The sequence below is a fragment of the Mesocricetus auratus genome, unplaced genomic scaffold, assembly GCF_017639785.1.
Source record: "Mesocricetus auratus isolate SY011 unplaced genomic scaffold, BCM_Maur_2.0 Super-Scaffold_100015, whole genome shotgun sequence".
Lineage (NCBI taxonomy): Eukaryota > Metazoa > Chordata > Mammalia > Rodentia > Cricetidae > Mesocricetus > Mesocricetus auratus.
In genome coordinates this window covers 28846982-28871711 of record NW_024429198.1, presented here as the reverse complement: position 1 = coordinate 28871711, position 24730 = coordinate 28846982, and the positions used below count along the sequence as shown (strand labels likewise).

Genomic DNA, 24730 nt, shown 5'->3' with positions numbered 1-24730 from the left:
CAGAGCAACTATGAAAGAGAAGAGGAGAGAGGAGAGAGAAGGCCAATGGTATGGATATACATACACAGATACATCAGTCAATCTCGGTCCTGCTCTGTCCTTTCTGCAATGTCTGACATTTTAGGCCAATAAAGAGCCATCCTGGGGAGCCTCGGCTCAATGTGGGCTGGGATAAGCATCCTGCAAACCACAGCCACTACAGCCCATGCATCCCTCCCACCATTGCAGGCCAGGCAAGGTCAGTTCAGCCTCAAATGAGGGACCCTAAACTCAAGGTGCCTGGGAGCCTGGGACCTGTAGAAGGTAAGTGAAGGGCAGCTGTTGGGGTGGCCTGTCACTGGGGGTCACACATGTACAAACACCTGCCTGTGTGCTTTCAGTACTATATGTACCTGTACTCACACTGCAGCAGACGCTATCAGTCATTGTTGGGCACTCATAATAAAAACATACACAGGTCATGGATGGGCCAGAACACAGCCCTGGAGAGAGAACATTCACTGGTTGCCTTGGTCTTGTCTAGGTTAGGGTCCCTAGACTTCCTAATAAGATGCCTTGGAAACCCAGTCTCCCCACACCTGCTCTCTCAACAGGCCAGCCAAATGCTAAGGTGAACCTGAAACCAGCCATTGCTGCCCAATACCACATTAATGACATGGGAGACCCAGTTTCCTCAATAGCTTCCACTGCCCTGCCCTGCCCTGCCCTGCCCTGTCCTATCTTGCCCCCATTCGCCCCTTCACTTCACATGCCCCCAGGACAACTAAGGACTCTCATTTATAAACTGATCCACGCCTCCCTGTACATCCCCCATCAGAAGGGAAGGCAGGCTCCAGATTGGGCAATAGCTAGGGAGTGGCAGCAAGGGCCTTGCCCCTAGGCTGCACAATCGTGCCCTTAGGTGAGAAGACCCATTGACCTGTACCAGGACAGTTAGCCACAAGGGCTCAGGGGCAGATGACTGGCTAGATACTACACTGTCCTGGGTTCCATATTGGTGGGCAAAACACCCCTGTGCTGGATTGTATGTGTGAAGGATGCCCACTCCATTCCGTGCATCTCCCGTGTCTTGATCTCTCCGCCCTGCCACTCCTCCCTGGCCTTTCTCCTCCTGGTACCCCTCCTCCCAGCTTTACTCCCTCCTCTCTCCCCCTCTCCTCTCCTTTGCCCTCCCTCGCCCTGCCCTCTCTTTCCCTGTCCTCCTCCCTGCTGTCCCATGGTTGGGGCGGGTGCTCCACCGCCCCCGCCACCGCTGCCACTCCACCCCTGGTGCAGAGCAAAGCTTCAGTGATAACTGGTGTCGCTGCCTGGAATTCCTGTGCTTCTGCGGGATCCGGTCCTCTGCTTCCCAGCACACCGCTTACACCGGGACCATCCAGTGACCCCCGCCGCCCGCCAGAGACGCGCTAAGCTGAGTCCTATGAGCCCTCAGGGCAGCTGGGCCATGCAGCCCTGCCATTGTGCTGCGCTCTGGGTGCTGCTGCTGGCGCAGGTCAGTGAGCAGGTGAGTAGCTCAGAGACCAGCAGAGTCCCTGATGGTGGGAAGTGCGTTCCTCGGGTGGCTAGGCTCTGCAGTCCCTCATTCTCTCTGAGGTGCTCTCTCACTTTTTCTAGCAGACACCTGCTTGCGCCCTGGGACCCTCAGCTGCAGCGTCTGGGAGTCCGGGAGACCCGCAACCTCCACCATCCTCTCGGTCGGATTGGCTGGAAAGGCTGGAAGCTGAAGGTAAGTTCGCGAGGTGGGGGCTCTCAGATCCTCACAGGTAAGCGTTCCGCAACTCCCTGAAGCTGGTCTGCAAGTCTCTCGGGGCTCAGGACTCCTAGCGCTTTGAAAATGCGATCTTGCCTTTTCTTTACACTGTGAGATCCTGCTCACAGATGACTTGCACCAATGTCTGTATCATGTTTTCCAGTAAAACGGTAATGGCTTTGCCAGCGTTACAGTGGAGAAAGGGTAATATATCTAAACGTAGGCAAACTCCAGATCACTCTATATATCAACGTAATTAGCGCATTATTAATGCATACAACAAACCTATCCTAGGCAGCATAGTCCCCACTCCAGCAGCTTCTCCCTTGCCTTTCTTTCCCTTTGAAGCCTTCTCCACCTTTGGCTGTCACCGCGGGAGACAGAAGGTGACCACGTTAGTATCACTAGAAGGAGAACTTCCCAAGGTACAGTCGTTTCCTGGGCTACCTTGGGCGTGAACTTCTCTGCAAGGGACAGCCGCCGGTGTGGTTCACAAGAAGCTTTCACTTGTGAGGTGTCCGAACAATGACGTCTGGTGACTGAGAAAGCAGGCTAGCACTGGTTACTAGGAGGTTCTAGTCCGCGCTGGGTCCGCAGCGCCGGCAGGATGTTACCCTAGTGTCCTTTCCCAGGATGAATTAGCTCCAGGTTGTTAGCAGGACTGGAGAGCAGCGGCGAGCCAGGTTTAATCTTCTTGGTGGGTTTTCGAAAAATTTACACGGCTAAAGAATTGACACTTTGGAAGTGCTCATCATCGCTTTCTTCGTCATGGTAAACTTACAAGAACCGAATGATCACGTTGGATGCTGAAATCCCTCCTTCTAAATATGGAGTGGGTAGTTAGGAAGGGGTAGCTAAGTCTCGACCTTAGGACTCTGAGCACCACTGGAGGGCGCCAGACGCAAACAGTACACTGCCTTAGACCCGTTTTCAGAGCCTTTGGAAGGGAACGTTGTGGTGCTTAAAATCCACCTTCTGTCCCCTGCCCATCTCCACCTTGCCTCTCTTCGCATTCCGCAGCATCATGAGCTGTTGGAGTTGTTACTGCTCTAACGCTGGACTTTGCTCTATCTTCAGAATAAAATCATGAAAATTCCATAGGGACTCGCGACGTTTTCGACATTTATTTATTGTGTAGGGTGCAGGGTGCTGTGGAGGTCAGAGGGAAACTTGTGTGAGTCCAGAGATCAAACTCTGGTTGTCAGGCTTAGCACGGAGCAGGCTGGGCAAGCCAGCCAGCACACCTGGGACATGTTTATTGCACTAATGAAGGCTTTTCCAAGATGATAACATTGCAGACAGGAAGAGAAGACAAGCTCTCTGCCTGAGGCCACAAACCTCTCCCTGCCTGGCATCTTAGTTCCGGATCTCAAGGGTAGTGTTTCCATGGCAGACATTTACCGGCCTGATCACAGCATTCAGCACCCAGGGTGTGAGTGATTACCAGGGTGGTGCTAACTTAGTGGAGACAGGATGCCTGCACACCTCCCTCCTGGAGCTGTCACCCCTTAGTTATCAGAAGACAAAGTGAGAGAGTGGACAGCAGCCACACAGCAGAAGCAAGATGTGGCAGAAGAGAGTAACAGGGCCAAGAGCACTCAGTGACCTTCCCGCCTGCTGATGGTAGGAAGCCTGGTCTCTGTGATTACTGCTAATAGTTTAATTAACTCTTTCAAGCTATTAGCTTGACCAAATGTGAGACTTGTAAGGTTTCTTGCTATTTTCAGTAAGTATAGTAAGTGAATTGTATTAAAAAACAATTATTAGTGGCCGGGCGTTTGGTGGCACACGCCTTTAATCCCAGCCCTCAGGAGGCAGAGGCAGGCGGATCTCTGTGAGTTCGAGGCCAGGCTGGACCGACAGCCTCCAAAACAATACAGAGAAACCCTGTGTCGTAAAAAAAAATGATTAAATATCAAAATGAGCAAAGCCCGCAACTGAAAAGTTTGGTGACATTTAAAGCTCCCTTGATGATGAAGTTATTGAACCCATGGTATTCACAGCAGGGTCCTCCTGGATGCTTTTTCTTCTTGGTGTCACACTGGCCATTAAATGTTTTCATCGTGTCTGCTGGTGGGCTTCACAAGGGCTTCTGCACACGCGTGTACCATTTACCTTGACACATTCACTCTGTCACCCTCTTCTTTCTCCCATCTCTGCCTCGCACCATTCTCATTCAATGCCCCAGGCAGTCTCACTTCTACCTTAAATATTATATAGGAATATAAGATTTACACATCTATAGAAAATATGGGCTCCACATTTAGAGAAAATATGGTGTATTTGTTTTTCTGGGTCTCGTTTTACTTACTATGATGATCTATGGTTACATACATACATTGTCTTGCAAGCAAATAGCTGGTTCTTTACCCCTTCTCCTGTGTGTGTGTGTGTGTGTGTGTGTGTGTGTGTGTGTGTGTGTGTATGTGTGTGTGTGTGCCTACCATTTTCCATATCTGTTCACCTGGTGGTGAAGACCTAGGCAGATTCTGTGAAAAGTGTTTGTTGTCTCTAAAGTATACTGACTGACAGCTCTCCGGGCACATACTGAGGAATGGTATGGCTGTATGATATGGCCACGATCGCCTTTCTTTGTACAATGGAGCTCACTAATTAGGTTTCCCACAAGATTGATGCCACTACCCCTGCGGAAGGGGGAAGAAACTAGAAGAGATGTAGGGGGACTACCCCATGAGGAGCCAGTTGTGACAGCTAACACCACCCCAGCCTACATGCTTGCCCCACAGTACAGAGAACAGTGGAGGTGTCATTCTACAGAAAGCGCTTTGGGGAGCTACACACCAACAGTGTACAGACAGAGTATGCACCGTCATTCTCATGCTTGCTGAGTCCTGCTATGCTTGCCTGTCCCCCTTCACTGTGTACCACATTGTCTGATCCTCCACACCCCTACACAAAATAGTATATAAGCCAATGTAATGTGTCTTACCCTATCACAGCTCAATCACAGACGCAATCATGTCCAGATTAGGGAACCTGCTGCCTTGCTCATCTATAGGCTGCTTCCCAGCCCAGCCAGGTGTCCTCACTTGCTAGACTGGTAGATTAAGCTTGGGACTGGAGAAGCGTGGAGTTCTGGGAGCAGAAGCACTGGTCTACCCTCTGCTATGTGGCAGGTGCCATAGTCTTTCTGTCCTTGAGTTCTCACTTAGCATGGTCATCAGAAGAACACCCCAGCAAGGCACCCTGCCTTTTAATCTCCAACTTTCCTCACCTCTCCTATGTGCAGCCACATGTCTTTTGTGGCATGTCACTGGCTGCTGTCTATGTTTCTTCTGGTTCCCCTGTTTATCGCTTGGCACAACAGAATAGGATCACAGGGTCCATTCAAAATAAATTGGTGATAGGTGCCTGGATATTGCTTCTCTATAATCAAGTAATACTTTACACTTGAGTCTGCAAAGTGTCTGTTTGCTCGTGATGAATCAGAAGAGGAGCCATGATCACCAAGAGGCTAACGGAGCTACCTCTGGGAATGAGCATGTTTATAATACAGGGAGGAAATGAGTGCTCAGAACATTGGAAAGAGTGGAAGTCCAAAGGTGCTGGGTCTCGAGTCTGAAGGATGATCTGCCTTGTAGTCAGGTTAGATTCCCCTAGGTCCAATGCTTGGAGTGGTGTTCTTCGCAAAGACGCCTCACTATACATTCAGAGGAAATGCCTGACAACATGCTACTAGAAAAATACACAGGCACAAAAGTCAGCTAAAACTCATATAGATTTGAACACACACACACACACATGTTTAATTAAATATTTTGAATACATAAACAAAGCTAGATAATCTCTAACTAAAATATTTTTTTAACCTTGAACTCCACAAAGTTACCTTGGCCACGGGTCTCAGCTAATAACATGGCTGAGCAGCCAGCTGTGACCCTGATCTAGAAGCCCAGCCCTTGGTTCCTACCGTGCTGGAAATAGCCTACCCAGATTGTGGAGACAAAAAAAGATACTGTAAATGGTGATAAAGTCCTGGTTATCATCTTTAAAAGTAAAAGATGATTTCCTGGAATAGCAGAAGATGCTACTATGTACATAGGACCGTGGTAGAGCTCGGAAATGAAACCCCCCTCTCTGCTTTCTGCAGAGGGTGGTGTCTCTAGGTGCAGTACTAAATGATTCAGTGGTCTTAGCTATGTAGGTCTGACAGTATCTTATTTTCTTATGTTCTTTAAACCAAGACACCAATAAGTATAGTGGTAAGACATGACCCAGAGTTGTGTTACTGATGATGTCTTAAGAGCCCAGTTAGACAAAAGGGAAATCAGGGCAACAGGAAGATCGGTGGTGGTTCAGTATCTCACATTCAGCACATGGTGACTGTCTCTGTATCATAACCTGGGAGTCCTAGGGTGTGTCTCTAGTCTGCATTTCCTCCTGTGTGTTCAATAACTTCAGAATTACGTAAATAGCAAGAATATCTATCTTGGGTTTTCTTTCCTTTTAGTTATGACACTCAAAACCAAAATTTCTTGTCAGCTCAGTATAAATTTTTATGCAAAATATAAAGTGTACAAAGAGAGGAATGTTTCACAACTATTATAAAATAAGAGCATCTTGCCATTTCCACTCAGTAAGAGATGAGAAGGGGGATTCAACATCCACCCAGTCTCAAATCCACAGGGAGAGGTAAACAACAGAGCTAGATGAGGAAATGATGAGAACAAACTTCAGGCAAGTGTCTGCTGCCGTGACGCTTCATTACTGATAGAGCAAATTCCACTACACATAAAAGGGAGGACAAATGCCCATCAAAGAAGAGCTGCTCGCCTGGGATTATATCACATGTAGGCTATCTGAGGCTCCTCTCAGAACTCTTCTTTCTCAATTTCAGAGTACGACCTGGTGTCTGCCTACGAGGTGGACCACAAGGGAGATTATGTTTCCCATGACATCCTGCACCACCAGCGGAGGCGGAGAGCGGTGGCCCAGCCAAGAGGAGATGCCCTACACTTGCGCCTGAAGGGCCCCAGGCATGAGCTCCATCTAGACCTAAAGGCGGCCAGCAACTTAGTGGCTCCTGGATTCATGGTGCAAACTCTGGGGAAGGGCGGCACCACATCTGTGCAGATGTTTCCACCAGAGGAGTTCTGCTTTTACCAAGGCTCATTAAGGTCCCAGGGGAATTCTTCAGTGGCCCTTTCTACCTGCCAAGGTTTGGTGAGTACTGACAGCACTCCCTGTCCACAGGGAGTGAGGTACCCAGGGAGGTGGGGGAGCAGAGGCAAAACCAGGTTCCCTGAGAACATTTCAGCTGTGCTGTTACCCCAGGAGACATTTCTGTGATCTGTAACGTCAGGTGGAAATAGTCAAGCAACTCTTTAAAATATTCTGTGCTCTTCTTTTCTTGGGCCAGTAGAATGGTGTCTGCTCCCACCCTTTTGTCTCAAAAAAAAAACTGTAAGAACTTGTCTGTTTGAAAGAAACACCTAAGAAGTTGTGGCCATGTCTGAATACATTAATTATTTGTTGCTGTTCTTGTTGCTGTTATTGTTGCTTTCATGTGTGGTACCACAGTGGAAACTGTAGAAGTCGTCACTGTTAGAACCAGTCACAGTGTTAATTACTTGGTTGTCTGGGCTATTTGATGGGATTTCTGAGCCCACTAGAATGGTGTGTCTGCCAGTTTGACAATGGCTGTGTACTTACAAATCAGGGCTTTCATCCATGCTGGGGCCATGCTGGTCCTGCCAGACTATGAGTCTATCTCAGGGTTTCCCAATCTCTGAGTATCTAAGCTTCATCCCAGCTTCAGGGAGCTTAGAATAAAGGACCATGTGTTCAAACTGGGATTTTGTGTCTTCAGTTGTTTGTCTTGTTGCTATGGCAAGATGCCCCCCACAAAAGCGACTTAAGGAAAAGATGGTTTGTTTTGTCTCTGTTTTCAGTTCAGTCCATCACGGGGAGAGGCCACAGTGGTAGGAGTTTGAGGCAGCTGGTGACATTACATCTACAGTCAGGAGGATGAGGGAGATGACTCCCGGTGCTCAGCTGGCTTTCCCCTGTGTGTACAGTCTAGGTCCATGGAATGGTGCCACCCAGAATTAGTATGAGTCTGCCCACCTCAGTTAACCTCATCTAATTGGTCTTTCATGGGCATGGCCAGAGGTATGTTTCCATGGCAACTAAATCTTATCAAAATGACAGTAAATATTAACCATCACCATCAGTATCCCTTAGGCTCACAAAGGTAGAAATCTGGATGGATTTTCTTTTACTTTGCTTATGGTAATTCCATATTTTAAAGAAAAAAGCAAGAATAATTTTAGAGATGGATGAGCAAAGCAGGATTTAGGGGTTTGAAAATACATGGAGTCAAAATGTTTGGGGGTTTTGAGGAGCTTAAATATTTAATAATATATCTGGGCATCAACTGCACCTCTAGAAAAGACTTCTCATCTGTCTTGTACTGAATTTTCTCTTTAGAAAGGGAGATTCCAGTTCCTGTGTCTCATAAGAAATCTGTGTATGTGTGTGAGATTAGTAAGTGCCAAATGGATGTGCATTGCCAGCTTCTTATAGCACATGCAAACGTAAAATGTTTTAAAATGCTTTTAACACATTAATATTTTCTCCTTGGTGAAATCTGATATGAGCTGATCTGATATTTGCTTCTATCTATAAGAAATTTGGGTTAGAGAGTAGACAAAGCCATGGCCCAAGCTAGGTTCCTTAGCATCCTAGTTAAGCATGAAGACACATGGGTGATTTATTCCACATTACCAAGAAAAACAAATACTCTGTAATTAAGGACCCAATCTTCTCAGGTAATACACACCAAAAATTTAAGATATTCTTGGCTTTCTTCCTAAAAATACTTAATCCAGAAGAGGAAAGTGTTTGTGAGCTATGCTTTTCAGATTTTAGCCAGGTTTGTCCATCAAAATTGAGGAAGGTACCCGTGGTTGAAGGTGCACTGATGATCTGGTGGTCCCCAGCAACAGAGCCATCCCTAGTAGCTTAGTTATTCCCTGGAATCTGTCCCTGGGTCTAGATAGCTGGCAGTAGTTTGAGATGTTTTATTCTCTTTGAATTTGATGGGAATTAAGAGCAAAACTTGTAAACAGGTGTTGTTAGAAGATACAGGAGTGATAAAGGGTAGACCAGAAGGCTTCTTCTGTGCTATAAACAATGGAAGCTGATAAGGAGACAGTGATAATGTGATTTACCCTTGAGCTTCCAAATGCAGAGTGCAGCTTTTCTTTCTCTCCTAGCAGAAGAATTAGAGGTGCTTAGTGTAATACAGGACACATCAAAGGTATTTTAAACAAAGTCACACATGTCCTCCATCCTTAGACAATACAAACATTCAGCTGGTTCTCAACAAGCTGTGTGCTGGCTAGTTATATATCAGCTTTAGAGGAGCTGGAGTTATCTGAAAGGAGGCAACCTCAACTGAGAAAATGCTTTCATAAGATCTGGCTGTAGACAAACCTGTAAGGCATTTTCTTAGTTGATGGGGGAGATCCCAGACCATTGTGGGTGGTGCCATCCTGGAGCAGGTGGTCCCGGCTTCTATAAGAAAGCAGGATGAGCAAGCCATGAACAGCAAGCCAAAAAGCAGCACCCCTCCATGGTCTCTGCATCAGCTTCTGGCTCCAGGTTCCTGTCCTGACTTCCTTCAGTGATGAACAGCAATGCTGAAGTGTAAACCAAATAAAGCCTTTCCTCCCCAACTTGCTTTTGGTCATGGTGTTTCATCGCAACAATAGAAAACCTAATTAAGACAAGCCATTAAATCTGTTCTTCATTCCTGATTGTGGTCACCCTCTTTCAAATCTGCACCCATTAAATGACAGCTCCTTTCATGTTAATTGTCATATTGACCCTTATATTCAGTTGAAGTCAATGGTAGACAGATATCTGCTCTCAGATGAGTTCTCTAGGTTTATTTGCTGATTATTTTTGAGGATACAACCAGGGCCTCCCTGCTGCCAGGCAAATTCTGTTCCCTATGAAATACCCAGGACTTGAGCTGAGATTTGTACAGGGTTTCTCCCGCTGGCCCCACTGATGCTCCTCCCTAATGGGAGGCAGGAAGCCAGAGAAGCATTTGCCTTATTTGATGTGAAGCCAGGACTCTCGGATGTGCATCCACGGTAATGATGCGATTTCCTCCCTGCATTGACAGTCAGAAAGGAGAGGGGGTTCTTTAAGCTCGGCTTGGCCTCTTGGTTAGGTCTGTGATGGGATTTTGTGAGGTGAGAGAGATGAGAAGCTGTTGTTAACTGGATGATGAGGTCCGGCTTTATACTTCTTTGTACAAGCATAGTTTGTCTCTGTGGTTTTATGAAGGCATGTCAGGTTCTACAGGGGAAATTTTGAGTTTGCAACAGCTGAAGACCTTTGCATGGACAGCCTGATTTCTGTGCATATCCAATTTTGTAGAGACAGCTCTAAATTGTCCTTAAGTGGTATCTGGAGGCCTTTTCTGGTCAGACAGCTTAAACACTTTGTTATTTAAAGGATTTGTATCTGGTGTGCACAGGCCATAGCCATTGATTTCACTATTACCCACATTTTGTCTGAGTCCAGTGGATATACTAGAGGCAATATCTTGTCTAGTAGGAAATACTGTGTGGCCCCTGCTCAACCCACAGGATAAAAATACTACTTTTCATTCAAATACAATGCTTAAGAATGCAGTGTGTTTACAATTCAGCTAAAGAGAATGCTGTATGGCTATAAGAAAGCACAATTTTCAAATAGGTATGTGCGGAGCACTGCCCTCCCTGCATCCTTCCTCAAATTTTGATCTTGGAAACATTCTCCTAATAGTCTTCTAGGAAATGAGGGTGACCAAGAAAGTTAATTGATGGTGCTGTCCTGTTGGTGATAAATAAATATTCACCAGAAAAATATTTTTAAAAGCTAAAACAAGCAATTATTTGGAAGTTACTGTCAGATTGGGACCTGTCCTGGTTAGTTTGAGAGTAGCTGGAATCACCAGGGATAGGAAACTATCAGCTGAATAAGTCACCTCCATTGGGTTGGCTTGTGGCCATGCCTATGAGAGACTGTTTTGATTGGTGATTAATGTGGGAGGGCCCAGGTCTCTGTGGGCGGTGCCATCCCTAGACAGGTAGGCCTGGGCTGTTAGGAGAGAGCTGAACATGAACAACAGAGCTAGTCAGTAAGTAGCATTCCTCCACGATTTCTGATTGCATTCCTTCTTGAGTTTCTGCCTTGATTTCCCTTAGAGATAAATTGCAACCTGAAACTGGGACGTGAAATAAACCCTTTCCCATCAAGTTGATTTTAGTCATAGTGTTTTATCATAGCAACAGAAAAGCAATCTGGAAGAGTTTTAATAACAGATGACCCCCCCAACATGGTAACTCTGCAGCTTGCTCACTCTGCATCCCAGGAGACGCTTGCTTTTTGAGACAAGGGGACAGGTGAGAAAACAAGAAGTGTGGGCCGGAGGAGAACCAGGAGGGTGACTCAGCCCATCTTGGTAAGAAGTAGGAAATGTCCAAAGGTTAAATCTAAGCTCCAGTCTCATATGGAATTGGGTTGTTATGACCAAAAATAAAGACACAGCAAGCAGTGTGTGTGGGGAAACTGCTAACACTGCTGAACCATGGTACCAGACAACAACACAGCCAGGGAGCCCGTAGGGACTGATTTTTACACATGAAACTTAAACATTGGATAAGATTGCTAAGTGCTGAAATTATTTCTAAGCATCTTGGCACTGCCCTCAAGTATTTCGATTGGAAATACATTTTGCTAAATAAACATACTTTCCAAAAAAAAGAATCTGTTATACTGCGTTCTCTATTAAATTAACATCACATCTCCTGTCGTCACCTACCATAAATGTACTAAGGTGAAGCACTCTGTGTGCATCTTCTGCTACTTTGACCACATAAGAAACAAATTTAAGGGCAAACAGACAGGCATGAGCCCTGTTGTCTCTTTTCAGATAAGGGAATGTTTAGTAACCAGATTTCCTGGGCTAGAGGTAATAATGGAAATGCAGTAAGAATAATATTAACTTAGAGAATATATATGTCCATGCAACCTACTCAGAGATACATACTACCTATTTGGTTAAAAAGCTTTACTGACAATGTATGCAGCTCAGACTTCTCACTTCAAAATGTGCAATTCAGTGCACTTCAATGCAATCAGAATTGTGCAGCTAACACCACAACTCTAACCTGACACAGACACATCAACCCCCAAAAAGCCCTTTCTATAGTCTGCCCCCTTTCCCTGGTCCCCGGCTCCTGGCTTCTGTCAGTGCATGTGTGCAGCTGCCCTGTGGTGTCTAGAAAACACTGTTTCATCGTAGTCATTCCCTGCCTCTGGGTCTCACAATTTTCCATCCTCCTCTTCGTGATGCTCCCTGAGAGTGGGAGGAATGAGCCTGATATGGATATTCCCCTCAGGGAGAACACTCTGCAATCCTTTGTTCTCTGCTCAATGACCAGATGTCAGTCTCTGTGTTGATTACCGCCTACTGTAAAAGCACCCTTCTCTGATAAAGGCTGAGAGGTGCATTAATATATGGTCATAATAATAAGACATTAGGAGGAGTTGGTTAGGTCCTATGCAAACATTAGCACAGTAAACTCTTCAGGTTCTCTTACAAGGCCTGTGACCTTCCTAGCTATAAGTTCTTGACCATGTTAGAGAAGTCAGGCTTTTCAGACTAGCCCACGACTCCTTCAAGAGTATTTGCATTATCGTCTTTGTGTCCTTGAACTGTTGTTGTTTACTAACTAAAATCATTTTTCTTATAATGAATTATTGTCTTTCAAACTTATAAATAGAAATATGAGGAATTGGAGGCAGTACAGTGGATGAATATGTGTGCCAAACACCTAGAAAGTCCTGCATTCAAACCTGAGCATCACCGAGAGAGAGAGAGAGAGAGAGAGAGAGAGAGAGAGAGAGAGACAGAGACAGAGAGAGAGAGAGACAGAGAGACAGAGAGAGACAGAGAGAGACAGAGAGAGACAGAGAGAGACAGAGAGAGGAGGGAAACAGATGGAGAGAGGGAGAAAGATAGAGATAGACAGGGGGAGATTATCCCCTACATTAAATTTGGGATACCCATATAGATAAAATTAGTTTTATAACCCATTCCACTTGATTTCTTTCTATGATGAATGTAAACACTCTGAATTCTCCTCTGAGGTCTGTAGTTAGAGTGTAGAGTGATTGGACTGACCACTAGGAGTTTTGATAGAAGTATTTTAGAAACCCTGTTGGTCAATACTTCCCAATGAGTTTGTTTAGAAATCTGTCTTGTTATTCGTGACAAGAACATGTTTTCTTAAAGTATTTCAGGCTAGTTCTGAATTTGCCTCTTATAGAAAAAGTAAATATGATTTCTTAATGACATTTGGCATAATGTTTACATGAAATTTAGTTCCCCTGATATAAGGCATTATTTTTGTTGTGGCATTGCTGTGTAAAATAGGTATCATTTCTCCTAAAATCAAATTTTCTCTTGCTTTCAAAACTAAGAACACATCATGTCACAATGACCCTTGGTGTTTAAGAGTCCCTTCACATGGTTGGAGAGCTGCTTGGGGAACTATTTAAATTGTACTAAGTTGTATTTCCAGCCACAAACTCCAGGAATTCCCTGGAAACTCCAGTCACTGAGAGCTTTTTCTAAAGCAGCCAATAAATCCTAGAAAATGCTGAAGTTCTGCCAAACTTTCAACTAATGGAAAAATACTCTTGGGCCAGGAAAATGAGAAAGCAGGAGTAGAAAGAAAGGGATCAGCAAGGAGGAGACAACAGAGATGATACAAGTTTTAAAGCATTGCTAGGTAATGGCATCTGCAGATGCTGAGTCTACCTTGGGAGGCGGGGCCTGTACTCAAAGTAGGTTATGATGAAGAAGTGTGTCAGACAGCTGTGAGAAAATTCCAGGAGATCTCAGAAGTCTCTACTGGTTACATTGATTGCACAGGAATAGATACAATGGTTAAAAAAAGTTTGTTTCATTTTTTTAAACTCTTTTTTGTTTTCAGATTATAATTTAATTACATTTCTACCGCCCCCCCCCAAGCTCTCCCATATAGCCCTCATTGCTCTCCTTCAAATTCATGGCTTCTTTTTTCATTAATTGCACATATGTATGTACATATATAATCCTAAATATTACCTGTTCAGTTCACATAATGCTACTTGTCTCTATGTTTTCAGGACTGATGATTTCATACTGGACATCCAGTTGGTGTGCTCTTCCCTGGGAAAGACCACTTCTCCCTCTCCCAGATTTCTTTAGTTGCCAGTAGCTCATTGTGTAGAGTTGAGGACTCATGGGCTGTTCCCACCCACTTTGACATTTATTTCCATCGGTGTTGCCCTTGTTCATACCACATTTGGGCAGGCGTGTCAATGAGACTTTATGAGTATAGCTTCAGATGTTACCAGGAGACATAATCTTATAGAAAACTCCCTGCTTTTCTGATCCTTCTTCTGCAATGTTCCCTAAGACTAAGATGCAGAAGTGTTTGTAGATGCAGCCATTGGGACTGGGTGTCACAGCTCTGCATTTTGGTTGGTTGTGGTTTTCTGTAATGTTATCCATCAGTTGAAAAGAGATGTTTTCTTTATGATGGGTGAAAGCTACATTTATCTGTCATTATGTGAACAGATATTTATAGATTGTGGTTAAAAATTATGCTGGTTTAGTAATTTAGTGGTTGTAGATTTTTCCCTAATTACTGTGACTTCACTAGCATGGAGTAGCTAGCAGGGTTTCCAGTACCAGGCATGGTTTCCTTCTTGTTGAGAGGATCCTAAATCCAGTTAGAGAACTGTTGGCTGCTACCAAGATATATGTGCTACTACTGCACCCTTAAATTTTGAATTGGAATATATGCACATCACTGGAAATAGACCAATATCGTGTTTCATGAAGTAACCTTTGTTTTTGAACAGAATATGGATTTTGTTAGGGGCTCAACATGAGATGCAAATAAGAATTAGGCAATTAGATAAATTTAACAATGAAATTATGCTCTATTATTCTTACCTCAGTTTTGGGGGTGATGAAACTGAGATCTTAAGTAGTAGTATGCTTTGTCAGCACTCCAACTCATTGTGGAGTTTAGACAGTCTAGGACGAAGCTGCCAACAGAGTGTGTGTGTGTGTGTAAGGTTCTGTCCATTGAAATGCTCTGTGTGATACTATATTTTTGTTATAACACAAACAAATGAAAGATCTTAGATGGGAGATTTTGTATAGAGACCTTGATGGTAAAGCAACTGGAGCCTTTGTCTGTAGCGTGCACCAAGCAGCAGGCTGGGACGATGCAGTGACAGGCTTCCCTCATGATCACCCTGTGGAGATCCTTTGTTATGAAGCAGCGCTGCCCGGGCACCTTATGCTTTCCTACTGTAGTCAGTCTCATCGCAACAGTTTCTATACTGGTCATGAGGTTACAGCGTTCATGTGGCGTCCCAGTGTAGCCACAAGATCCTCCACGACCAAGATCTCCCTGAAACCAGCCCAAAGGACCCTGTGAGATGGAAGGAACATAGTGACTGTGAGGGACAGTTTGTTTGTGGGCCTATTTCAGGGATAAGAGTGCACAAACATACTGTGAGGTAGTAGATGTGTGAACAAATCCCAGCCCAAAGCAGAGTCAAAAGAAAAGAAGCACTTTAGAATTCCAGCTGTAGGCTCTTGTCAGAGGAGTTGACTGTACCTGCTTGGCTCACACAGTCTGACATTCTTAACCATCACTGGTATTGTGAGGGTTTCCCTCCCTACTCACCTAACATTGCCAGCGACATACACAAGGCATCCTCACTGCATCCGTTACTCTACCCACAGCTCCACACTTCATATCCCCCTTTGTGGTTTCTGTTTATGCTCATGTGTTATAGTTGCTCAGGGCAGCCCATTAAGGTGACAGAAACTACATAAAATATGAGGAAAAATCAATATAATACAGTAAGAAGGCATGAGAGAACTGAGAGGTTAAGAGACTCTGAAGTCACCGGGAAATAGCAGGAAGTAGCGAAGGCTGAGGGAACCAAGGCAGAGTTTTTGCGTTATTAAAATACAGAATCTGGCTGCAAACCTCTGAATATAAGCAGCTAGCTAGCTGTTGCTAGAGTTATGAGGCAGCAATGTGCCTTAAGAGCTTCGGGAAAACTGCAATCCAGAATTATCTTTAGTTGCCAGAGCAAGGTGCCACTTCCAGGTGGGGGTGAGTCCAGTTGAAATAGGAAGTAAACAGGAAGTTCGTAGGAGACAAACAGGAAGTGAGAAGGAAGACTGGAAATACACAGGGTCACAGAGGAAGAATCTAGAATTCTGCCTTCCCAGATCCAGTCTTCCTGGTTTCCTTGCAAGGAACTGGCAGAAGTGATTAAGAATTAAGGGCAAAGCACAGTGGGATTTGAAGAGTAAGCCATCAGCACCAGAAGGAAAATGTAAAAGTAAGAGACTATAGACAAGCTCTTCACTGTGGTGATGGTGAGGACATAAGGGATGTCTGTCTGCATTTTCTTCTTTCATATCCTATATTTTAATTGTGCAAAGCATGTTTTAAAGCCTCCCATAAAATTTCATCAAATGAAGGAATTATTCTTAATGCAGAGTCAAGAATTCTGTTGCTTAACAAAAATAATAGACACAGCTACAGGTTTGCAGGGCTAAAGAAGACCCCACAAACTACACACTCTACTACACAGGGGACGGGAAAGCCTGTCTCAGGGCCTAGGCCTTGCTAGGAAGGGTGAGTGTGTCTGTAAGTGGGATAGAGCTGTGGAGACCTGGCCTGCACAGGTGTTTCTCTCCAGGCAGGCCGTGCTTGCTCTGTCTTACTGGTTAGAGAGTATGTCCTTTGTGTGAAATGAAAAACAATGTAACTTTTTTCCCAAGAGGTTTGGGGGCTGTATCTAATGACATGTACAGGGATGAACTTGTGCTCGGGGGACTTGTACATACAAGTGTATATGTGTGTTTTCCATCTGTGAGTTTGGCAGACCTAAATCATTTCTGAAGGAAAAACTGGGGAATCAGGAGCAACTGGGGAGTCATTATCCTTGACCTGAGGCCAGAGTCTGACTCAAAGTGAGTTTATACATCAGCAGAGGCCTCTCCTTCCTCCTTGTGAACAGTTGTCAGGCTCCCACAACCTAGAGTGAACTTGCCCTTCCCCCTTATGGACAATTCTTAGGCATCCACGCTTCAGGAGTGAACTCCGAACCACCACCAGCCACTGTTTCTCTTATGTTACTACCCCCCGTTTTTTTAGGTGTCATTAACTTACCAGATTTTTACTGCAATCTGGAATATCATCCCTTGGCACTTACTGCTGTTTTATGCTTTGTTGGTGATTGGCTTTTATTTTTATTATTTTTTTAATTCTTAGGAAACTCATTTCTTTAAAAAATTTTATGGGAAAATATCAAGTGTTTTAAAAGACACTAGATCAAATAAATCCAAATTTAAGTCATTAGCAAAATTGGTGATAATTTCATATTTTTTGAAAGAATTATAGGCAACCAAATAAAAGATAGCTGGTTTAAAAAATATCACTCTATTTTTTATTGTGAACCTAGCCTTTAAAAGCTGAGTCATCTCTCCAGTTCAGGAGGCAGAGACAGGCAGATCTCTAAGTTCAATACCAGAGAATAAGTTCCAGAACAACATAGAGAAACCCTGTCTCAAAAAAAAAATGGATTTCTGTTTCTCAATCAACAGTAAGTAGAGCTAATAGAGTGATTGTCAGATCAAGTCTTAACAATTTTGAAAAGAAAGATACCAATTTGTCACAAAACTAAACATTCTGTAAGCTAATTGATTTTCAGCTTTATGTATATGATGAAATGATTGACAGAGAAACTTCATTACATAACTTCCAAGTTACAAACCTCACATTGATCTTTGGCTGACATAAGGCACTGATTAAATATGCTTTAGGAAACTGCATGGTGGTATCTGTCCAATTCTGTCTTTGTCCCTTCTAGAGGGCACAGAGACACCACAAGGGCTGTCCCTCAGCCTCTCAGACTTGTATCTTCCTCAATCAGCAGGCACAGGGCAGGGATGGTGAGTCTCCTGTGCTAGCATTCTGAGAATGGGCCTTCCTGCCATGTTGAGTCCTTTATAAAAGTGGAAGGTGACACGCATTCTGTCCTAGCCTTCAGGGATGGAGAAGCCACTTGGTGTAAGGTTAGAAGATCACTGAAGATTTGCTTCTTTCTGTCAGGAATGTTGTGCCCTACTGTAAACTGTTCTTCAACATGCAGGACTATCAGAGTTTCATTTCTACTGTTGAGACAAAATGCAATATAGACGATCACAGGCTTGTTTTACTTCACAAATCTAGGGTACAGACCATGACAGTGTGAAATTCAGAAGGTAAAACAGATGATGACATCACATTCACACTCAGGGGTAGAGAGAAACAGGTGTGCACATACCCATGCTCACCACACACCTTCTCTATAGTTCAGAATCCAAGCATAGGGGATGGTGCTGCCCACTTTAGGTTGGGCCTTCTCAAACCAATTAATATAATCATATGGTACCCAAGAGACATGACCATCCGGATCCACACAACCCTTCACTTGAAACTTCCCAGGTGACACAGTTAAGATGTTGACATCACAAGGACTGGGTATGAACACTCCTTTTAGAGCACAGATAATGGAGAACCATGGTGGTTACCTTGGAAAACAGATGAACTGGGAAACTTCCCGATCACATAAGCCAGAGACAAGACTGGCGGAGAGAGGATTCAACCAAGAGCACTAAGAAATGAAAGCAGGGTCGGGAAAAGCATCCTGTGTGGGGCTGATGCTAGCCCAGCTGCTTTCCAGTTTCAGTCTCCATTATTGGTGGTTAGTGGGGATCTCAGGTGAGTGCATGAGGACTGAATGAGTCTAGTCATAGTCCCTACCACAGGACACGGTGCAGAGGAACTGTGTGGCCATGCTCTCCTCCGCCTCTCTCTACCCATTAGTGAAGGATATGGCACAGACAAGGCTATGAAAATCATCACACATTGTGATTCAAATATGGTTGATGCTAGCCTTCAGTGAAGTCCCACAATGGAATGTAAACAGGATTCCAAAATAGTCTACTTTCTCCAGAAACACTATTAGAATTATAGTGAGCAGTTAGAAGTATAAATGCCAACCCTTTGGGAAGGCCTTCTCCAATGTAAGGCATTGTTTACACATTTTTAGGACTGCTGTTTATGCCCACACTTTTGAAAGAAGGTTGTGTATCCTCAACACCTGGGAGATCACTTTATGTGTAACAAGGAGTCGTAAATTAATAAAGTACTCAGAACAGCTAACATCTGACTCTGTATTCCCAGTGCAGCAGCCAAAGGAGCTGTAACCCTTGTTTTATTTGCAGAGATTATGTAACTGAAGCCTGGGGAGTTTTGCTGTTCTCTCTGAAGGTCATCACTAGGCAATAAAATAAAGAGTGATGGATTGTGGAATAATAAGCCAAAAGAGAAGCCTGCATGTTTTATAACTCGCTTCTATTTCTAGTTGAAATGTACACATGTGAAAGACTCAAGAAATTAACAAGTAAATGCTTAATTATAAATGGCAGTACACATATCATGTGCAAAGTCACAGTCATTATCCCTTTCTGAAGGCTAGTACTAGAATTTAACATTTTCTGTGCCCATATCCTGTACTGTCTAATGTTGCTGGGATCCATAACATGGCTGTAATCAGCTAAAAGTTGTTTGGATATAATGTCAATAATGGCTTCCAACCTCTGTTCCAGCAGTTTGATGTGCATATTAGGAAAGAGTTCCTGTGGTCACCCATTTTAATAAAGTTTAGCATCCAGATCTCCCATGGTTGGTTGAAGTTTCTTGCCCTCCCAACAAATAGTCACCTCCTCCTTGTCATGTCTCCTCCTCCTGGAAGGAGCACAAATACCTCTTGGTTCCTGAAAGTTTTAGGACTGGAAATTCATTTGTTTTCTAAACAATCTCAACTCTGCTGTTTGGAAATAATAGCGTCATTGATTTAGGACTCAACAGAGCCACAGTTTCCAAAGAAATTGAGTCTAAAATACTGACTGAAATTATGTAAAAGTTGGCATTTACTTAAATTAAGGAAAGTACTACTAATATTGACTGAAAACTGTTGACAGTGAAAGGTAGACAATTGTGAAGCCCCAGAAAAGCATCTGGCTGAGTCCTGTAAGCAGTAACCTATCCAGAGAATCCAATCTAGACCTCACCAACGAATCTATGAGCCCTGTGTGCACTGTGCTACAACATGTATTTAGGGATCACAGGGTCTGAGACAGCTTAGACACTTTTGTTTTCAAGTGTGAGAAAGTCACTAATCTCCCAGACTGCAATTTAAATGTCGAAACGTCTTAAAGGCACACACAATTACCATATTACAGTTAAAATTACAATATCACAGTTTTCCTAAATGTATCTTACACCTTGTGCAAAGTGATAATACTATAAATGACATCAACACTATAATATGGATTCTATCCCAAATCCATATCCAACCATGAGGGAAATGCAATAGCTTCATTTTAACAGTATATCCCATTCGTTTGTATAGTTTGCAATTTAAACCTCTTATTTGGCAATTATTCACAGATTACATTTCACTTTCATGCCACTAACTGCAAAGTGGATTGGATTTGGATACTTCTAAGAAGTCTTTTCTCTTTGATCTTGGTTTCAATGTCAACCCCAAGCACTTCTGCTTTCTTTAGTTTCATCCTTCCATCTACATGTCAAAGGTGTAACCCTATCAGGCTGTGTCATGGGTGGAGTGGCCATGACTTCTCTGTGATAGACAGAGTGCACACATGGGTGAGGTTGTGGAGTTGCAGGTATGATTGGTACTTTATTCTTGGGTGAGGACCTGTGACTAGAGAATCAGTTAATGGCATTGCTGCCACTGTCAGGGAGCTGAGACCAGGAGCTGCTGCCATTCAGTTGGCTTTCTCCTCTCTACTTATTATTCAGTCTGGAGAGCCACTCATACTCAGGATGGGTCTTTGCTCCTCATGACATTCTCTTTGGAAACACCTCACAGACATGGTCAGTGGCATGTCTAGTAGTTGATTAGAACTGGAGTCAAGCTGACAATGAAAATTAAGCATCACACCATCTTAAATAAAGGGAATCAAGTATGTGACCTGACAAAAGCTGACATCTAACAGGAAGAGCCCAAATTCCAGCCCCATGCCACTGGACTCGGGAATGTGAAGAATTTTCCACGCAGTGCATGTTCCTCCTCTCAAGGTCATTTCCCATCAATATCTTTGAAGTCTTGATGACTAGCTGAGTAATAAAGGCTTCTACTAACCAAAGAATTTAAATATATAGACCCCATGCCTTAATCATCGTGGTGTGCATATGGGGTGCAATTGGAAATACAACCTAGCTCTGTAACTCTGTGACTCTGACAATTACAACTCTAGCAATCATACTCCTAACACAACATAATAATAAGATTATTTAGTTGGGGGAGAAGAGGGAAGAAGAGAGGAGGAGGGAAGCAGATAAAGTACTGCAATTCATTACATCAAAAAACAATGTAGAATCCCGGAAGTTTAAACCACATCCACAGTCATTTCCTTACTTCAGGATGTTCAGAGCTGTCTTGGCCTGTGCATAGCTGTTGACCTGGCAGTAACTCTTGCAGTGTGGCTGTGCCAACAACAGACTTTAAAAAGTGCCATGTTTACAGCACACCCAAACAGCATACCCACATCACACATTCACATACACATTCTTGTTCTATGCACACACACACAAACACACACACACAAACACACACACAATGCAACCCACACATTCGCAAGACTGTCCTTTCAGCGACTTCATTGTGGTGAATGACTGGAGTAACCTGAGCAGGAAAGACCTTGCTGTCCTGGGAACACCAGGGTTGATGTCTGGGAAAGAATACAACTCTCCTCTCTGGACCATTTACTGTTTTAAGGTCTTATATATACAATGATCACAATATTTAATCATAAGGTTTGAAAGGAGCTTACTTTCCCTAAGGAATGAGTGCAGATTCAAGCATTCTATTTCCAACATTCCCTCAGTCTGTGTTTTCTTTATTGTCTCTATTTCTACTTTCAATTCTTGAACTGTTTGAATTGTTTCCTTCACCTGATTGATTGTTTTTTCTTGGCTTTCCTTGCTTTCTTTAAGAGATTTGTTATTTATTGCATTTTTCATATCAGGGCTGTCTCAGAGCTCTAGCATGGTGAACATGAACTATGAGAGAGAATGCATGCATAGGGTCAGCCTTCAGCCTTCAGTAGACATGGATATGTGTGAAATGTGGTGGGTTGCAGAGGGTATAAGAGAGGACAGCATTCGGAGCAGGTGGATCTCTCCCTTGAAATTCCACCCACCATTCCCCAAGGTTCTGTATCTGTGTCCCAACTAATAATTTGGAAAGAGTCTGTGGAATTCTTTGAGCCAAAAATCTATGAAGAGCTAACAAGTCTTTGGGGGATGGATGCAGCCATGGTCATCATCTTTCAAGTTTTCTATGGGTCCTAACTTTCATGATGACCACCAAAGCCACCAGAGAGTCACTGAATGAGATGGTTATGGGAGAGATGACATAGATGACCCTCAACTATGTTTAGCATATCTGTAGTTGAGACAACTGCCACCATAACAGCTAATAAAGGAGATGTACAATAAATAAATGTATAATGAATCAGTCATAGTGCTGGTGTATAAAGCATTCTGGCCAACCTACTTGTATTATCTCCCACAAAAGTGACTTTCTGGCTCTAAAATGGCAAGAGGAAAATGTTGCCATGTCTTTGTGGTTCTCTGAATCTTTAGGGACAAAACCACCCTCTCCTCACCGGAAGCAAAGGCTCTGAGAGACAACACCACAGTGTCTTGGGGAGACAACAGTGGTTGACTACTGCAGCCAACCTAGACTGGGTGGATTTTTGTTGTTGTCTTTGTTTTTGTTTTTGTTTTTTGCTGGGTGCTTGTTTGCTAACCTTAGTTTTTACCCTTTCTTTTTCTTGTTTTGTTTTTCACTTTTCTAGAAACAATGGGTCAATCTTGACAATTTAGCAGCAAATAAACATCCCCCAGATGAAGAATATCCCAGGCTCTTGTGGGTTAATTGGGCTACTGAGTTACCAGTGCTTCAAAGAGAAAAAGAAGATACTATTTGCATACTAAATTCTTGATAGCAATTTATTAGGGAGGTTCTTTAAAAGTCCATTTTTGTATGCAATGTCACATCTACAAAGACCTTCCTGAGTATCACTGACCACATCAAGTTGCATGAAGATCAGGCAATTTGCGTTTAAAAGTCTGAAAATACCATCTGTCCTAACATTTGTAATCCTCCTGGGATGCTGACGTGACCAAGAACACATGTAGCCACATGCATAACTGAGTCTGGAATTTATGAATGGTGCAATTTGGTCTCCGTAGTAACAGATGTTTAAAGCAACTGCCTAGGTTTTCACATTTGTAACAGAAGCAGGGTTAAACAGTATTGGCAGAGATGATCATCTCCAGGCCATGAGCAAATGGCCATTGAAGACTGTATGCACAGTTCATACAGTGAAGGTAGGAAACAGTGGTCAGCTTGCATTTTGAAATTCCTCAATGACTTTTACATCAGGATGTTTGAGTGTCTAAAGCTAACTTGTTCAAAAATAGATTAGGAAATGCGGCTATATTAAACTCCATATAAAATCAGATGTATTTGGTGGATAACTTAGAAAACCATAGCATCTGACCTCAGCTCCAGAAAACACAGACAAGAGAGCACAGGGCACATGTGTGGGCAATGCATGTGACCTGTCTTGGTGTCAGGGCTGGTGAATCTCAGGGAGCATTCATGCTTTTGCAACACAGCCAACACTTGTTGATTCAGATCATCCAGAGATGGGAAAGCGTCTCAGATTCTTTCAACAAAAGGGTTGGGATGTGGACGGACATGGAAGAGGTGGCATAATCATGAGTAACACCCTTCACCTCATAGCTTCTTTGGTAGCATTCGGTTCCTTCACTGTCTCTGTGTCAAGGAACTCAGGGACCTTCTCACCACCTTCCACTCTGGAAGCATGGGAAAGGTCATATGCTCTCAGATCCCAGCTGCCTTCTAGTGGGACGGTGCTCAAAAGCATGACAAACAGAGCCTTCTGTCCTGCCCATAGTCAAGGGAAGATACTTGAGGACACCCTTTACTAGCTCATGGAGCTGACTGACTGCCCACCCCTCCTTGCTTTTGCAACTGCCTGTTTGTAGACAGCGTGGCCCTCCATCATCATTTAGATATCTTAATGTTGCTGTCTAGCTTGTGTGCCTCCCTGGGTGCTTTTCATGATGACTTCATCTTAGCTCTGCTGAACTCCCAAGAGGCAACTGACATAGAAGAAGGCATCAGCATAGGATTCCATAGGTGCTGGATCCCCGCTTTCTCAGTCACACTCCCAGGGACTCATGTTTCTATTCTTTTCTAAAAGCTTTCTTGAGTTATAGTTGATGTAACAAGACCTTACCACTTCACATGCATAATTCACTAACATTTGAGTGTTTTACACAGTCATCCAATGCCTTCTGTATAATCTGGCTTTAAAGATTTGTATCTGTGTGCATGTCTGTCTGTCTGTCTGTCTGCTGTGTGATTGTATACCACTTGCGTACAGGTATCCACAGAGTCCAGAAGAGAGTGCCACTCCCCGGGAGCTGGAGTTATAGGTGCTTGTGCAGCTGACATGAGGGCTAGGACCTGAACTCAGGTCCCCTGCAACAGCAATGAGTACTTTGAACTGCTGGTCCACCTCTCTGGTCCCCAGAGAGTGTAGCCATTTCTGTTGCCCCAGAAAGAGCCCACTCATTCACCTTGGCACTCATTCCCTGTTCCCGCTCAAGCATGTCCATCATGCAACCTGATTCCCACCTCCGCTGCCTGCTTAGGTATCCCACCAGCTGTGGACTGCTGCTCTGATTCCCCTCTCCC

General features: G+C 43.8%; 1 protein-coding gene across 1 annotated transcript in view; it reads left to right on the top strand.

The window, feature by feature from the left end:
• The first annotated feature begins 1238 nt into the window (after positions 1 to 1238).
• Positions 1239 to 24730, top strand: part of Adamts16 (ADAM metallopeptidase with thrombospondin type 1 motif 16) — a 106313-nt gene continuing 82821 nt past the window's right edge. Inside the window, exons 1-3 of the mRNA XM_013125086.3 lie at positions 1239 to 1504; positions 1615 to 1726; positions 6609 to 6934. Coding sequence (XP_012980540.2) covers positions 1421 to 1504; positions 1615 to 1726; positions 6609 to 6934 — 522 coding nt within the window. The 5' untranslated portion in view covers positions 1239 to 1420. The remainder of the gene's footprint in view (positions 1505 to 1614; positions 1727 to 6608; positions 6935 to 24730) is intronic.